The 15,956-nt window shown below is 42.6% G+C and overlaps 1 protein-coding gene across 1 annotated transcript; it reads right to left on the reverse strand.

Annotated features, from left to right (window-relative positions):
• Positions 1–239: 239 nt before the first annotated feature.
• LOC136501304 ((E)-beta-caryophyllene synthase-like) lies at positions 240–5,623 on the reverse strand. The gene is made up of 7 exons (XM_066496808.1): positions 5,439–5,623; positions 3,785–4,043; positions 2,565–2,925; positions 2,248–2,469; positions 1,959–2,094; positions 888–1,139; positions 240–797 (listed from the first exon to the last, which is right to left on the reverse strand). Exons 1-7 carry the CDS (start codon positions 5,556–5,558, stop codon positions 513–515), a joined length of 1,635 nt encoding a protein of 544 aa, XP_066352905.1. The 5' UTR covers positions 5,559–5,623; the 3' UTR covers positions 240–512.
• Between the last annotated feature and the right edge of the window lie 10,333 nt (positions 5,624–15,956).

Consider the following 15,956-nt stretch of genomic DNA (forward strand, 5'->3'; position numbering starts at 1 on the left):
ACTAGCCAGGCCTAGCCCAATTTAGTCATGGACAGCCGGTTTATTAGCGCAACTCTAGCTCCACACTGTTTATCATAATTCTACCATATATGATTTGGAGTTTATAGAATAAAATAAGTTGGTTTGAATATCTGTATTTATCTCAAAAATTAATAACAAAATTGCTCAACTAAATGTCGTCCATGTGTCTATAGCTCCGATTTCAATAATTTCTGGTGCCTGGAAATTGTTCCATCTAACTCTACGCCAAACAAGCCGAAAGATTTTATTAATTCACAATCATTACATCGAGTTGTACAATAGTTATGAACCCACAGGCCATACATGGAAACCTAGTAAGGTTTGGATTTTACGGTTCCGGCTAGTAAACATATTCCTATAGAAAAAGATCACTAAAGTATATATATATATCTGCAAGATCTTCCGAGAAACACAATACATTTGCAAATACTACAAACTATATAGACACTGAATTGTTGTCCAGCTGGTTATAGCCACGCTGTCACCTAATTTTAGTTGATTAGATCCACATACAGTGAATCCAATATGCCTTTGATACTCCGTGAATCGGTGTATCCATCGACATCTTTGTATAGAAAATCCATTGTACGAGCCAGGTTGGCTACCCTCTCCAGAAGAGCCTTTGGTTGTGGCTGTCTCATGCACTCTTCGGTGATGTCCATCCACGCTTCCTCGATCAGTTCTCTAAGCTTTTCTATGGCTTGTTCTATTGTGGTACCATATTCTTTTGCACAAGTTTGCACTGTAGATACCATATTCTTTGATGCTTCTTCTCGCTGCAGCCAAAAACATTGAAAAGTTTAGGAACGATTCTATAATTGAGCTTATCATTTATTAGCACTTAGAAAATATAGACTAACTGGCACCTTGTACGACATTATATCATTAGCGAGGCGTGCAATAACACAGACAGCTCGGATGATTTTCGGATAGGTAGAAGCCCACTCAATAGCTTCGCTAGTTGCCACATCTCCCATTGAAATGAATCCCTGGCTCACCAAGTGCATACAACCACTACTGCGTGCTGAAATTTTTAGATGCTCATCAACGGTGGCTGGCACATATTTCTTGTCACGCCATTCGGTCTCAGCATTATAGCATTTGGCCATGTCGATTATCTAAAATGCATGTAAGATTAGTGTGAAAGCTCAAAGATACAATATATCCCAAAGAGAAAACTACCCAGGCAAACCTTTAAATTCGTAATGGAGGCCTCAGGGAGCTCTAACTACTGTTAGCAAATGCCATTTTGTCTGGAACACATTAATTATTCTTTATACTTGCGTATACTATGTGCACCCAAACTCTCAAACACACATAAGTTTAAACTAATGCCGAAATTATTGCTCTCTCTATGAAAAAATACTTACTGATTTATATATTTCTTTCTGTATGGAGTATTAAGAATATAAGAAAAAGTATTGTTAAACTATACTTGTCACTAAACTCTTATAAGATATCATTGGTTACAATAAAAATAAATTTGTATTGAAAGACGTGCGGAATATAATGTGGATCCATTGATACAACTTTTATCTACTATGCATGCATATAATCTGAATAATTGTTGAACAATTTTTTTTCAAGAATTAAGCCAGGCATTTCATAATCATAAGCCCCAAATTTTGGATGTAGTAGTTAATATTAGATCATGCAAAATTATTAGAACTACATTAGTTTAGATGTTGTACACTTGTTTGATTAGTATATATTGAATAAAAATAAAGTAGTGACAATCATGTTGCTCTAAATCAATTTTAGATCGCATTGTACCATAGTAAGATTATAAATATGTCAATCAAGGATGCACAATGAACATTTGGACATACACACATAATATAACCTTGATGGCTTTTAGATACGCAATCACGATAATTTTCCTCCTAGGGATATATACAATTGTTTATCCATTTTAATCTTGTTTCAGTAAGACATACCAGTCTTTTAACCAACTTGGCATGTTTGTTGTTTTGAAGATTCAACCCCTCCTCAATGTCTTTTACGGTGGTAAGTATATTTATATACAAAGTCCTCAAGTATGTTGGGCATTGCTCTACTGCTTCTTCATCCCACCTGTCATTTATGAAACTTATGATTATATTAACATTATATATTGAAAATAGAACTTCTAGAGACATGAGCTTTCCATACAAATAAATAATTAGGACTATATAAATTTATTACCCTATAAGCAACATGATGAATATGGACAGAAGTGTTGCAAACCTTTGCAGTGCTGCAGTGAAGACATTGCCTTCTTCTGTGGTGCAATGATTGTCATACAAGTCATCGAGTACAGACACAATCATAAACAATTGTGTAAGCATCTTTCGTGAATAGGAATATTGGGGCTCAAAGAATACTCCCATCATCCAGAAATGCATCTCCACCATCCTATCTCGTGCGTAGATTGACGTGTTAGCCTGTGTTTGGAACTCTTTCCACCAGCTGTAAATATATATAGGGCATGAGAAGATATCTAGAAATAATGGTAATGAGAGAACTTAGTACAACATCACTGTGCTATTAATGATGACTCTTACAGTGTAAGATCTTTTAGCTCCTCACAATATAGGGTTAGCAAAATGTTGAAGTCTAACTTTGAAAACTCTAGGAGCATATTATTGTGTGTAGTATTTTTCTCGTATATTGAGATATATTGCCTCGCTTGTACTCTTTTGAGTCTTCTAAAAAGAGGTGTTTCCAATGCATATTTCACTTCTTTCAATTGTGGTTCGAGATCGTCTACAATATACTGAAGCTGACTCTTGGTGAAAATAAGAATATTGTCAAGCACTTCTTCCCCTTTCACTCTAAGATGTGCCGCTTCATACATTCTCAATAAACATCTTGCATCATCTGTTACAATATTTCCTTTGTCATCTCTGAACTTCAAAAATACATCTGTGACATTAAAAACACATGAGACATCAATTATATTGATGTCCAGAAGTATGGACTATGAAACAATTGTAAGAGATGGCAGTGACAGAATAATAGTATAAAGTCCATTGTTTAGTCTTCAACTAGTTCGATTTTCAACTTTGAAGGATGAACCTGGGTACTGGATGCTCTCCAACTACCGAAATCGAGCAAATTTGGTCCTCTCTCTTGTTTCAAAGGTGGTTTTCTATTTTTTGAAAATAAAAAAAATTCTTGTTTAACCTCTAAAGATTAGTAAGTAGTTTTGTATCTTAAATCAGAGAAATGTGAAAGCTGTACAATTTTTTTTTCTAAAGATGTCATCTATATGCTATGCTCTTTTCATAGTTATTTGAATCTTATTCGTTCATCTTCTTCAAGTTTCAGTACAAGGAATAAAATAGTAGAAAAAATAAGTAAGTTCAAAATAAATCTAAATAGATCTCCCTCACAGTTTTTGCCTCAAAAAAAGTCTAAATAGATCATTAACAAATAGATAACATTTTTAAAAATAAACTGATACTTACATATTTACCTAATCTAAAATAAATTAGTTAAGATGATTCTTTAGTGATTAAACTAGATTTTTATTATTTTAAGAAAAAATAGAAACCATCTTTGAAACTAACATTTGGTGGCTGTCTCGTGTCATCTTTATAAGCAGATACTACATTTAACACTTGAGCATATGTATCGCCACACTATTTGAAGTAATAAAAACCTCTTTGTTGCTTCGGTGGAAGGTGTGTATACCATAAAAGTCCTTCTGAAGTCATATGAAGTTCCATCTAAGTAATATACGACAATTAAATAGCAAAATAAAATTTGTCTGGAATCTTACCAGAAGAAATATGATATCCATGCTTCCGAAGCAAATAGAAAAGATTTGAGGTTGTAAGAAGATCAAGATCTTGATCCCTAGCTTCGAAGACATTGCACATTAATTTATCAATCTCCTTGGTATAGTGATAATCCAATCCAAGCCGTTCTAGTGTATCAATACAGTCTAACTTATCAGACAAATCAAAAGAATCAGCATCCAGTAGCATTTTCTTCACCTCCCCCTTCATTATTTTGACCTTATCCTTCATCATCAAATACTGCAAGAAAGATATTTCTAATGTTATAGTTAATCTCTCTGTAGTGTAAATGTCAGTGTGCAAACGAATCCTTTCATATGCACAACACAATGAGCCAGATTCTACTTGAAGAGACACCTAGATGTTGATGGAGGTCAGCAGTTCAACCAGGCTGGGTGTATGCATTCTCTTTGTTTCGTTGCTACCTGCTTAGCCTCACAGATCGATGTGAGACGGTGTTTGGTTGCTCACATGAGAACATGTTACATGAGATAAAAATTGATCATCATCAAAGATAATTTGGCCAAAAGAAATTGGAATGGTAGTAAGGTTTGCAGCTTTTGCAGTAGCCTGGAAACCATAAAACATTTATTCTTCGATTGTATTGTCGCTAAGGCTCTATGGCGTATGGTTCACTAGGTTTTTGGTTTGAGACCACCGAGGAACATAGCCCATATGTTTGGAGGTTGATCTAAATTGGGTCAACAAAAACACAATCTCTTATTATTGACAGGTGCAGCGGCCCTTTGTTGGGTTATTTGGCTCACAAGGAATGATTTGGTGTTTAATAAATGTCAACCAAAAACATTTTTGCAAGTACTCTTTAGGGCGACAATACTGGCTCTGATTTTGGGCTCCATTGCAACGGCTGGATGAACACAGGGTGCTTATCCAAGATGTGTGCAGAAATTTAGAGTTAAAAGCCATGTTTATTTTTGCTTCAAATGGTTGGAACTTTAGTAGTCGCCTTGGGAACTAGTTGGCACCTGTGTGAGTTCCGTTTGGAGTGAGTGTGTAATAAGCTTGGTCTGATGCTTCTCTTTTGTGAGAAGCTGAAGCCGGAACATATGGTGCCATTATCTAAAAAAAATCAAGGTGCCTATTATCATGTGCAACTATATCCTCTTATATATACAGAGATGTTTATTTATCATGTTGTTCCTTAACTGGTGAAGCTAGTGTCCAGTTATTTATTTAGAAAAAACATTGGACCATTTTGTATATGCTCATCAGCACCAATATAACATTAACTGGTGAAGCTAGTGTCCAGTGATTCTGGCCTGAGGCAAACGTCCAAAATCTCTCTCTCTCTCTATATACGTATCCTGTGAACCAGGCTGAGGAAGAATTTTCTTGCATGGGCGGAACTAGCTCAGAAAGGCAGTATAGGCAACAAATCACCATGAACTTGTATCCTATTGGTGGGTTTGGTTTGTTGGGATATATTCAATCAATCAATCACACCCTTGATAATAATCGATCCCTACACATCGACCAGTTACATATATAGCCTAGAATTTTAGCAGTCATGCAAAATAAAACAAAGTGTTGGCGGTCTTGGCACCTTTTCCTGCAGCGATGTGATGAGAGCCAAATGACATGTTTAATTAGTTTTGTAGCATATGGAGCATGTACCTGTGATGGAGTGCATGGGATGTGGTGGAGGAAGAAGTCACCCCATGGGCTCGGGGTGTATGTCTGTGGCTTGCGCTGCTGCACCTGTGAGACCAGAGGGACGGGGCCGCTGGTGGCCATCTCTGGGTGGCTTCTGGGGCCGTTAGATCAATGCGAAGCAGGAGAGGCTCTAGAGAGCTGCTGGCTCCGTGGGTAGTTGCTTGGAGAAGATTGCCTAGATCACTTGCTTTATATAGACTCACGAAGCGGTTGCACGACACTACACATCATCATCAGTAACCTATTACCTATGTGCGCTTCCCATGCCGCCGCCGGCTAGCTAGTATCGTTAAGAGTTTTAATTTTGTGAGTACTAGATTGATGTCTGGCCAATTGGTTCCATTGTTCGCTAGGATTAATATGGCATGATGGCGTCTACTAGCAAGTTAATTAACATGCCGCCAGTGTCGTTGAAATGGATGGCCTTACAAGTCAGAGAGAAAGAAAGAGAGTGTATATGTGCGCTACCTAGTCTTGTTGCCCACGCTGTTGGGTACGAGACGGTCATCGGCGCCCACAATACTGTTTATGTATGGACACATCTGGCAGGCTCTACCGTGTTCGCCTGGTACAACAAACGTTGGCGCCTACAATACTGTTTGCGCTCTGATGTGTCTGGAAGGTTGTATAGTGCCCGTCTGGCATGGCCTGGTGGCACCGTCCTGTAGGTGCGCAGGGCATGGTAGGGTACGGTCCTCAGTATTGCGGTTGACTTGAGCGTCTTACCTTATCTGCTCCGCCTGATCCCCGGGCTCTCACCGAGCGGGCGTCTCCGGTCAGTCGGTCCCGACTGTGTCGGTCGGTAAAGAATAACGAGCAAAGGTCTGACGTATCCTTGGTTGGAGTTGGACTGTGGTCCCACCTTGCCTAGGCCTTCCAATCGCGGACCGGATCGTGATCTCGGCCTATCATTATGTATCTTTGCCGATTCATCCTTTCAGTCATTGTAAATGGCGTTGGTATACAGTTTTACCAACCAACATCTCTTTACCAACTAACTATTCGGATAACTTGCTTACTAATGTTGTTTGACAAAGTTTTACAGTCTAATATAGTTTATCGGTAATCTCTTGCTTTAGCGACATGCCTCTTAACACTATTTCGATGCTGTGGGTATAGGGTACGCTGACCATCATTGCGCTACTCAAACGAGCTCGTCGTTGATTATCCTACTACTGTCATGAACATATCGTTGCCTTATGTAAGTTCTCTTATCTGGCTTGTATCTAACCTTGTCACAAACTAACTTGATTGAGACACATTATAGCTTCCCCAAAATTTACGGCTAAAAATATTGAAGCCATAATAACTATGACAAAGTTTGACAACGAAATGTGTCTATAATATAGGGCCTGTTTAACAGAGCTTTACCACTGAAAAACTGAATCTGGATATGGGATTCACCATGAAGCAGCTCTATTAGTGGATGAGATCCACCATGGATCTACCTGGAACTGTTTGGCTACACAGCAGCTCCAAATCCATGAAATCAGATTTTGGTTGGAAATGGTCTATTTCGCATTTGTCCTGTTTATCATGTTCGTCTCCGCCTCATCTACCACTGAGAGTCCGGCCGACGTGCTGCTATAGGTCCTAAAATGGCTCGAGGCGGACCCAAAGGACTAGGCGTCCCCGCGCCACGCAGCGCTACTCCGAGCATCCTGCCTCCCATTGCGACTGTCGCAGGCGCTCCCCGCCAAGCTCCTCCCTGCACCGCCCCCGTAAGAGGCTGTCCAGGGGAGCTGCGAGGCTGGCCAAGGGGCACAAGGCCGCCCAGAGAAACCACGATGCCGGCTGCGCCACAGGGAGGAGCTGTGCCTGTGGCGTAAAAAACGGGTGGATTTTTTTTCTGTAGCTAATCGGGAGAGTGGAGAAGGAAGGGAATAGAAACGAATCGATACAGGAGGGAGGTGTGTAACCAGTGGCAATGGTGGGTAATTTTCATCTAACTCCACTACGAGGTGCGAAACAACATTCATTGAGCACCCTTTGCGAAGCTCCACCAAAATGGTGAATCTGGCCACAGATCTACCTTTTTGGCGAATCCGAATTTTGTGGAGCTAGAGTGTTTGGGTAACTTTTAATGGAGTGAAACTATTTTTGATGGTTCGGAAGCTCGTGGAGATATGCTAAACAGGCCCATGTATGGAACATAAGGCAAAGGAGTTGTACCAAGCCAAAGAAACACAGTTGTGTGGATAAATCAAGCAAAATTCTAAAACTGTCCAGCTGCAAGCATGCCCTATGCAGTCCACAAATAACGAGAGGACAGGCGTAGCTCCCATTCTTTCGACTCAATTACGAAAAGACAGTGATGGCCTCTAGGCCCACAAGCATGTTATAGCACACGAGTACCACACACCGTAGGACGTACAAACGCGAGAAGTCCTAACAATACTCCCGGCATCGTTGCGTGAACCACACTTCTCTCCACAGGCCCAAACCCACATCCGAACACAAAATCCGAAACCACCCCGAACACCGTTTCGGGTGATAATCTTAACCGGAAACCAAACCCGGTGGATCCCCAAAACCCGAAACCCACCATTTTATAGCAATACAAAAAAAACAATAAGGAATTTCTAGCTTCACATGTATTAACAAGAGGCAATAAACAACACACAATTTCATGACTCAACTTAGAACAAACTTAATAGCTTATATAAACAACTTATTAATAAACACTAGTACATAAAAGATTTATACTAATGGTAAAAAATGATCATTAGAGCCGGTTTACAAAACCGCTACCATGTCATCGATTGTAAAAAGGAGTGATTTTCAGGAACGATTTTCTTAAGACAACCGCCCTTAAAAATCTATTTTCAGGATCGGTTAAGTCAGTCGTTACTAAAAATAATTTTTATTTTTTTCTAAAAATCATTTACAATCCATAAAAATAAATAAAAGATTTTTACTAATGGTCAAAAATGATCTTTAGAGCCGGTTTACAAAACCGCTGCCATCGATTGTAAAAAGGAGTGATTTTCAGGAACGATTTTATTTAAGATGACGGCCCTTAAAAATCTATTTTCAGGATCGGTTAAGTCAACCATACCTAAAAATAATTTTCTGATTTTTAAAAAATAATTTTCAGGACCGGTTAAGTCAACCATTCCTAAGAGATGGCAAAGACTCACTCTAGTAGGTGTAAAACTTTTGCCAATTATTGTAGCATGTTTTTAATTCAGAAACACCTCGTCAAAACATTAAAAAAACTATTCTTGAAATTTAACGTTTCAATGGCTACCAGGTACTATGGAATGTCGGCTTTATAAATTGTAGGACGTCTCTTTGATGAATCAGTTTGTAGCACGTTTGCCGAAGGATCGTCCACGAAGCTACAGTTCTAGGCACAACTTAAATTTTTCTATGGAATAGTCAAGTTCGGTAGCCATAGTAGTCCAAAAATTTTAGTCAGACGGTAGTGGGTTTATCCTTTTTCTAATTTTTTTCCAACATTTATCGACAAGTAGTCCAAAAATTTATGATCTACACATAGTCGTCAGTCGTGTGGACCTTTTGTTTCTACAGCACACAGTTGTCAGTAGTGGTCCAAAAATGTAACATGTGAACCTTTTTGCTCCTAACGGTACCGTCAAAATGAAGTACAAACATTTACACATAGCTACGGATGAAGACTTGACTATTGTTTTTGTAAAAAAAAGAGAGACTTGACTATTCTATAACAACATAAAAAACGTGGACCAAGACATGTGAGGAGCCGGAGCACCTTTTCTAGCAGCTACATGATCACACAGTGTTTAAAAGTGACCGAATGCACGAGCCGGAGGCTCCTGGAGCCTAAAATTAGCGCTTACTAGTCAAAGCCCTATTTGGCACGGCTCCACTTCACTAGTGAAGCCATTTTTTCCTTTAGCTCCACGAACAGCTCTTTCGGTGGAGCCAGAGCCGTTTTGGTATCCCGTTTGGCAAAACAGCTCCTTACGATAGACAAAAAGAGATGAAAAGAACGTAATACCCTTGACTTTATTTATTCGCTCGTTTCTTCTTCCCCACTGGTTCGCACGAGCGCTCTTGCCTGGCAGTCGTGCCCTCCCCGCCCCCATGCCTGGCGCCCGGCGGCCTGCACCCTCGCACCCCTTGTGGCCATCCGCGCCCCCGACCGTCTACGCCTCTCGGCCCTCGCACCGTCAGCGGCGTTCCACGCCCCCGGCGGCCATCCGCACACCAGCATCGCATGCCCCGGCGGCCGTCCGGGCGACTCCAGCCTCTCCCATGGTCGCATGCGCCCGTGTGCCACGAGAGGGTCAAAACTGGCCTCTCTCGTCCTTGTGTCCACTGTGGGCGAGGTGAAGCTGGGTGAAGCCACTATTTTTAGCTTCATCCCACCCTAGACCTCTATGAGAGCAGGTTTTTAGGGGCTTCACTAGTGAAGTCATTTCGTTTTACCCCGTTCGGCAAAATACATCTCCAAACGACATCTATAGCCGGTGGAGAAACCGTGCCAAACGGGCCAGAGACAAAAGGTTAGCTAGCCGAGTCGTATTTAATTCGGTTTTGATGTAAAGGATACCCTGGTGTTTAAATAAAATATTAGTTGGTGAATATTCGTCAGGCTAGCTGGTTGACTAGCACATAATGAAGGGAACTACTGTATAGATGTAAAGGATACCCTGGTGTTTAAATAAAATATTAGTTGGTGAATATTCGTCAGGCTAGCTGGTTGACTAGCACATAATGAAGGGAACTACTGATTTTATTATACAGCCTATCAATCAGGAAGTTATCACAGGTGCTGCGCAGAAGGAGAAAGTCGGCGTGTGTACACGCGAGTTGCGCTGCTGCATGAGTCTGCATGCTGGGCTTGATCAAGTGCTGGGACGTGATGCTCACATGGTTAGTCTTTGCCAACGGAAAGAGAAAGGAAGCCGGACACATGTGCTGTAATCAAGGGTGAGAATGAAGGAGCCGGACAACTTCCCCTTTTAAAGAGTACAACACGAGGATCCATGCCGAGATTAGATATAAATTTCATTCTTAACTGAAAATTGGATCCTGTTGCTTTTTCGGGTTTCGCATGTAACGTATTGTATTAGGGCCAGTTTAGTTCCCCAAAATTTTGCCAAATTTTTTAAGATTCCCCGTCACATCGAATCTTTGGACGCATGCATGAAGCATTAAATATAAATAAAAAATAAAACTAATTACACAGTTTAGATGAAATCCACGAGACGAATCTTTTAAGCCTAATTAGACTATGATTGGACACTAATTGCTAAATAACAACGAAAACCGCTACAGTGTATTTTGCCAATTTTTTTGGCATCTAAACAAGGCCTTAGTATCGGAGATGGGCTCTCGATGGTCCACGCACCTATATATTTAAAGGGTCAAGGCCAGTTGGAAAAAAGAAATAATTGACTCAAAACAAATCTACTATTATCAAGTTCTTTTATTTTCTTCAACCTTTCGCATGTTGGTCAGTAGTCATGCTTTGCTAGTTTCCGGCAAACAAGCGGCAAGCTCCGGCGTCATCGGAGTATCACCCTTAATTTTGTTGTTTTTGCTCGTAAAACAACCGGTTCTATTATTCGCCGTAATCGAAGAATTTATCTCTTTACTAGTTTATTATGTTCGAAAACTAGTTGTGACGCTTCTACGAAAGTGAATCAATCTATTCGTTGACGACTCGTATGTTGATTTTGTGCGTCAACACTATTAATGAATAATGGAGATGGTCTTTGTTAAGGGAGCAGCTCTGTTACTCCTGTTCAACGTCGAGGACTGTTCAATGAAACAGACCCGTGGGCACTGTTGGAGCATCCTCTTTTCGTTGACTGACTCGAGTAGGCAGGCACAAATAGTACTAGAAAGAGATGGCAAAGACTCACTCAAGTAGGTGGAAACCTTTTGCCAATTATTGTGGCATGTTTTTAATTAAGAAACTCCGCCGTCAAAACATTAAAAAAACTATTCTTGAAATTTAACGTTTCAATGGCTACCAGGTACTATGGAATGTCGGCTTTATAAATTGTAGGACGTCTCTTTGATGAATCAGTTTGTAGCTCGTTTGCCGAAGGATCGTCCACGAAGCTACAGTTCTAGGCACAACTTAATTTTTTCTATGGAATAGTCAAGTTCGGCAGCCATAGTAGTCCAAAAATTTTAGTCAGACGGAAGTGGGTTTATCCTTTTTCTAATTTTTTTCCAACATTTATCGACAAGTAGTCCAAAAATTTATGATCTACACATAGTCGTCAGTCGTGTGGAACTTTTGTTTCTGTAGCACACAGCTGCCAGTAGTGATCCAAAAATGTAACATGTGGACCTTTTTGCTACTAACGGTACCGTCAAAATGAAGTACAAATATTACACATAGCTACGGATGAAGACTTTGACTATTGTTTTTGTAAAAAAAAAAGAGATTTGACTATTCTATAACAACTTAAAAAACGTGGATCGGGACATGTGAGGAGCCGGAGCACCTTTTCTAGCAGCTACAGGATCGCACAGTGTTTAAAAGTGACCGCATGCACGAGCCGGAGGCTCCTGGAGCCTGAAATTAGCGTTTACTAGTCAATGTCTCATTTGGCATGGCTCCACTTCACTAGTGAAGCTATTTTTTCCTTTAGCTCCACGAACAGCTCTTTCGGTGGAGTTGGAGCCGTTTTGGTATCCCGTTTGGCAAAACAGCTCCTTATGCTGGACAAAAAGAGATGAAAAGACCATAATACCCTTGACTTTATTTATTCGCTCGTTTCTTCTTCCCCGTTGGTTCGCACGAGCGCTCTTGCCTGCCAGTCGTGCCCTCCCCGCCCCCATGCCTGGCGCCCGGCGGCCTGCACCCTCGCACCCCTTGTGGCCATCCGCGCCCCCGACCGTCTACGCCTCTCGGCCCTTCGCACCACCGACGGCGTTCCACGCCCCCGGCGGCCATCCACCCACCAGCGTCGCGTGCCCCGGCGGCCGTCCGGGCGACTCCAGCCTCTCCCATGTCGCATGCGCCCGTGTGCCGCGAGAGGGGCAAAAGTGGCCTCTCTCGTCCTTGTGTCCACGTGGGCGAGGTGAAGCCACTATTTTTAGCTTCATCCCACCCTAGACCTCTATGAGAGCATGTTTTTAGGGGCTTCACTAGTGAAGCCATTTCGTTTTACCCCGTTCGGCAAAATACGTCTCCAAACGACATCTGAAGCCGGTCGAGAAACCCTGCCAAACGGGGCCAGAGACAAAAGGTTAGCTAGCCGAGTCGTATTTAATTCGGTTTTGATGTAAAGGATACCCTGGTGTTTAAATAAAATATTAGTTGGTGAATATTCCTCAGGCTAGCTGGTTGACTAGCACATAATGAAGGGAACTACTGTATAGATGTAAAGGATACCCTGGTGTTTAAATAAAATATTAGTTGGTGAATATTCGTCAGGCTAGCTGGTTCACTAGCACATAATGAAGGGAACTACTGATTTTATTATACAGCCTATCAGCCAGGAAGTTATCACAGGTGCTGCGCAGAAGGAGAAAGTCGGCGTGTGCACACGCGAGTTGCGCTGCTGCATGAGTCTGCATGCTGGGCTTGATCAAGTGCTGGGACGTGATGCTCACATGGTTAGTCTTTGCCAACGGAAAGAGAAAGGAAGCCGGACACATGTGCTGTAATCAAGGGTGAGAATGAAGGAGCCGGACAACTGCCCCTTTTAAAGAGTACAACACGAGGATCCATGCCTAGGTTAGATATAAATTTCATTCTTAACTGAAAATTGGATCCTGTTGCTTTTTCGGGTTTCGCATGTAACGTATTGTGTTAGTATCGGAGATGGGCTCTCGATGGTCCACGCACCTATATATTTAAAGGGTCAAGGTCAGTTGGAAAAAAGAAATAATTGACTCAAAACAAATCTACTATTATCAAGTTCTTTTATTTTCTTCAACCTTTCGCATGTTGGTCAGTAGTCATGCTTTGCTAGTTTCCGGCAAACAAGCGGCAAGCTCCGGCATCATCGGAGTATCACCCTTAATTTTGTTGTTCTTGCTCGTAAAACAACCGGTTCTATTATTCGTCGTAATCGAAGAATTTATCTCTTTACTAGTTTATTATGTTTGAAAACTAGTTGTGACGCTTCTACGAAAGTGAATCCATCTATTCGTTGACGACTCGTATGTTGATTTTCTGCGTCAACACTATTAATGAATAATAGAGGTGGTCTTTGTAAAGGGAGCAGCTCTGTTACTCCTGTTAACAAAGGTGGGCCTCTGTTCAACGTCGAGGACTGTTCAACGAAACAGACCCGTGGGCACTGTTGGAGTATCCTCTTTTCGTTGACTGACTCGAGTAGGCAGGCACAAATAGTACTAGAAAGAGATGGCAAAGACTCACTCTAGTAGGTGGAAACCTTTTGCCAATTATTGTGGCATGTTTTTAATTAAGAAACTCCTCGTCAAAACATTAAAAAAACTATTCTTGAAATTTAACGTTTCAATGGCTACCAGGTACTATGGAATGTCGGCTTTATAAATTGTAGGATGTCTCTTTGATGAATCAGTTTGTTGCACGTTTGCCGAAGGATCGTCCACGAAGCTACAGTTCTAGGCACAACTTAAATTTTTCTATGGAATAGTCAAGTTCGGCAGCCATAGTAGTCCAAAAATTTTAGTCAGACGGTAGTGGGTTTATCCTTTTTCGAATTTTTTTCCAACATTTATCGACAACTAGTCCCAAAATTTATGATCTACATATAGTCGTCAGTCTTGTGGACTTTATGTTTCTGCAGCACACAGATGTCAGTAGTGGTCCAAAAATGTAACATGTGGACCTTTTTGCTCCTAACGGTACCGTCAAAATGAAGTACAAACATTCACACAAAGCTACGGATGAAGACTTGACTATTCTTTTTTTTTAAAAAGAGACTTGACTATTCTATAACAACTTAAAAAACGTGGACCGGGACATGTGAGGAGCAGGAGCACCTTTTCTAGCAGCTACAGGATCATACAGTCTTTAAAAGTGACCGCATGCACGAGCCCGAGGCTCCTAGAGCCTAAAATTAGCGCTTACTAGTCAATGCCCCATTTGGCACGGCTCCACTTCATTAGTGAAGCCATTTTTTCCTTTAGCTCCACGAACAGTTCTTTCGGTGGAGCCGGAGCCGTTTTGGTATCCCGTTTGGCAAAACAGCTCCGTATGGTAGACAAAAAGAGATGAAAAGACCGTAATACCCTTGACTTTATTTATTCGCTCGTTTCTTCTTCCCCGTTGGTTCGCACGAGCGCTCTTGCCTGGCAGTCGTGCCCTCCCCGCCCCCATGCCTGGCGCCCGGCGGCCTGCACCCTCGCAACCCTTGTGGACATCCGCGCTGTAACACCCTAAATTTGCATTTTCTAGAAATAGCCAAATTGAATTATTTAAGCAATTTTGATGAGCATTGAAATATAGGAAACAAATAATTTTTATAAAACTAAAATCAAATATAAGATTAAGATTAGCTACAAGTGATGCATACATGGTGCTGCATATTTATTTTTGTGATGAATGGTTTTGATTCAAATTCCAAATGAATTCAAAATCTAATTGAAAATGAAATTTGGAAAATCATTGGAAAAAGGAAAAGAATTCTTTTTTTCTTCTCCCCCTCCTTCCTTGTTTTCGGCCCGCTGGCCCCTCTCCCCTTTTCCCCGCTCGGCCCAGCACCACAGCGCTAGCCCAGCTCTCCCCTCTCCCCTCTCCCCTTTCCCCACCAACCGTCGGCCCAGCAGCCGCGCCAGGCAACTGCCGCGCCTCCCCCGCGCCCAGCCGCTGACCGCCTGGCCCCACCTGTCGGCGCCGCCCCCAACCTCCCGCTCGCCCCGCGCCTGTCAATCGCGAAGCCGCAACCGTCGCCCACGATCGGCGTCGTGGGAGCGCCCCCCTCCCTCGCGCCCTTGCCTCTACAAAAGGAAGCCGAGGCCGTCCCCGCATCCGCTGCTGCTTTTCCCCGCTCCCTCTCGCGTCGCCGTGCCCGAGAGAACCGTCGCCCCGAGGTCTCCGAGCTCCGTCGTCCGCCTCCGCGCGAACCTCCGTCACCGAGCCGCCTCCGCTCCGGTTTTCACCGCGGTGAGCATTGCCGTACTCTCCCCTCTCCTCCCATGCTTTTTGTTTCTCGTTTCTTGGCTTCTCGAGCCTTGGCCGCGAGCTCCGCGAGCCATGGTCGCCGGCCATGGTGGCCACCGTGCTACCAGCCGTTCCTGGCCGCCGTAACGGCATGGCCGTGACCCCCTTCCTCCCCCGTGTCCCCCGATGCACTCGGTTTTCCGTTTGGCGAACCCTAGCCCCCCTAACCGAGATCACCGGTGAGACTTTGCCGCCGGCCATGGCGCCTGGCCGTCTGGGGCACTGTTCCGGCCAGCCCCCCCCCTTGTTCTCCTCTTCGGTTTAATCTCAACCGCCCATCGCGAGATCAACGGCCACCAGTGGAAGATACCCTTTCGCGTGGCTATTTTTCAAAAGAGTCCCTGGACTTTTCTAAGTCCTAACCCGCAGTCCAA

This window comes from Miscanthus floridulus, chromosome 13 (genome assembly GCF_019320115.1).
Source record: "Miscanthus floridulus cultivar M001 chromosome 13, ASM1932011v1, whole genome shotgun sequence".
In the NCBI taxonomy this organism is placed as follows: domain Eukaryota; kingdom Viridiplantae; phylum Streptophyta; class Magnoliopsida; order Poales; family Poaceae; genus Miscanthus; species Miscanthus floridulus.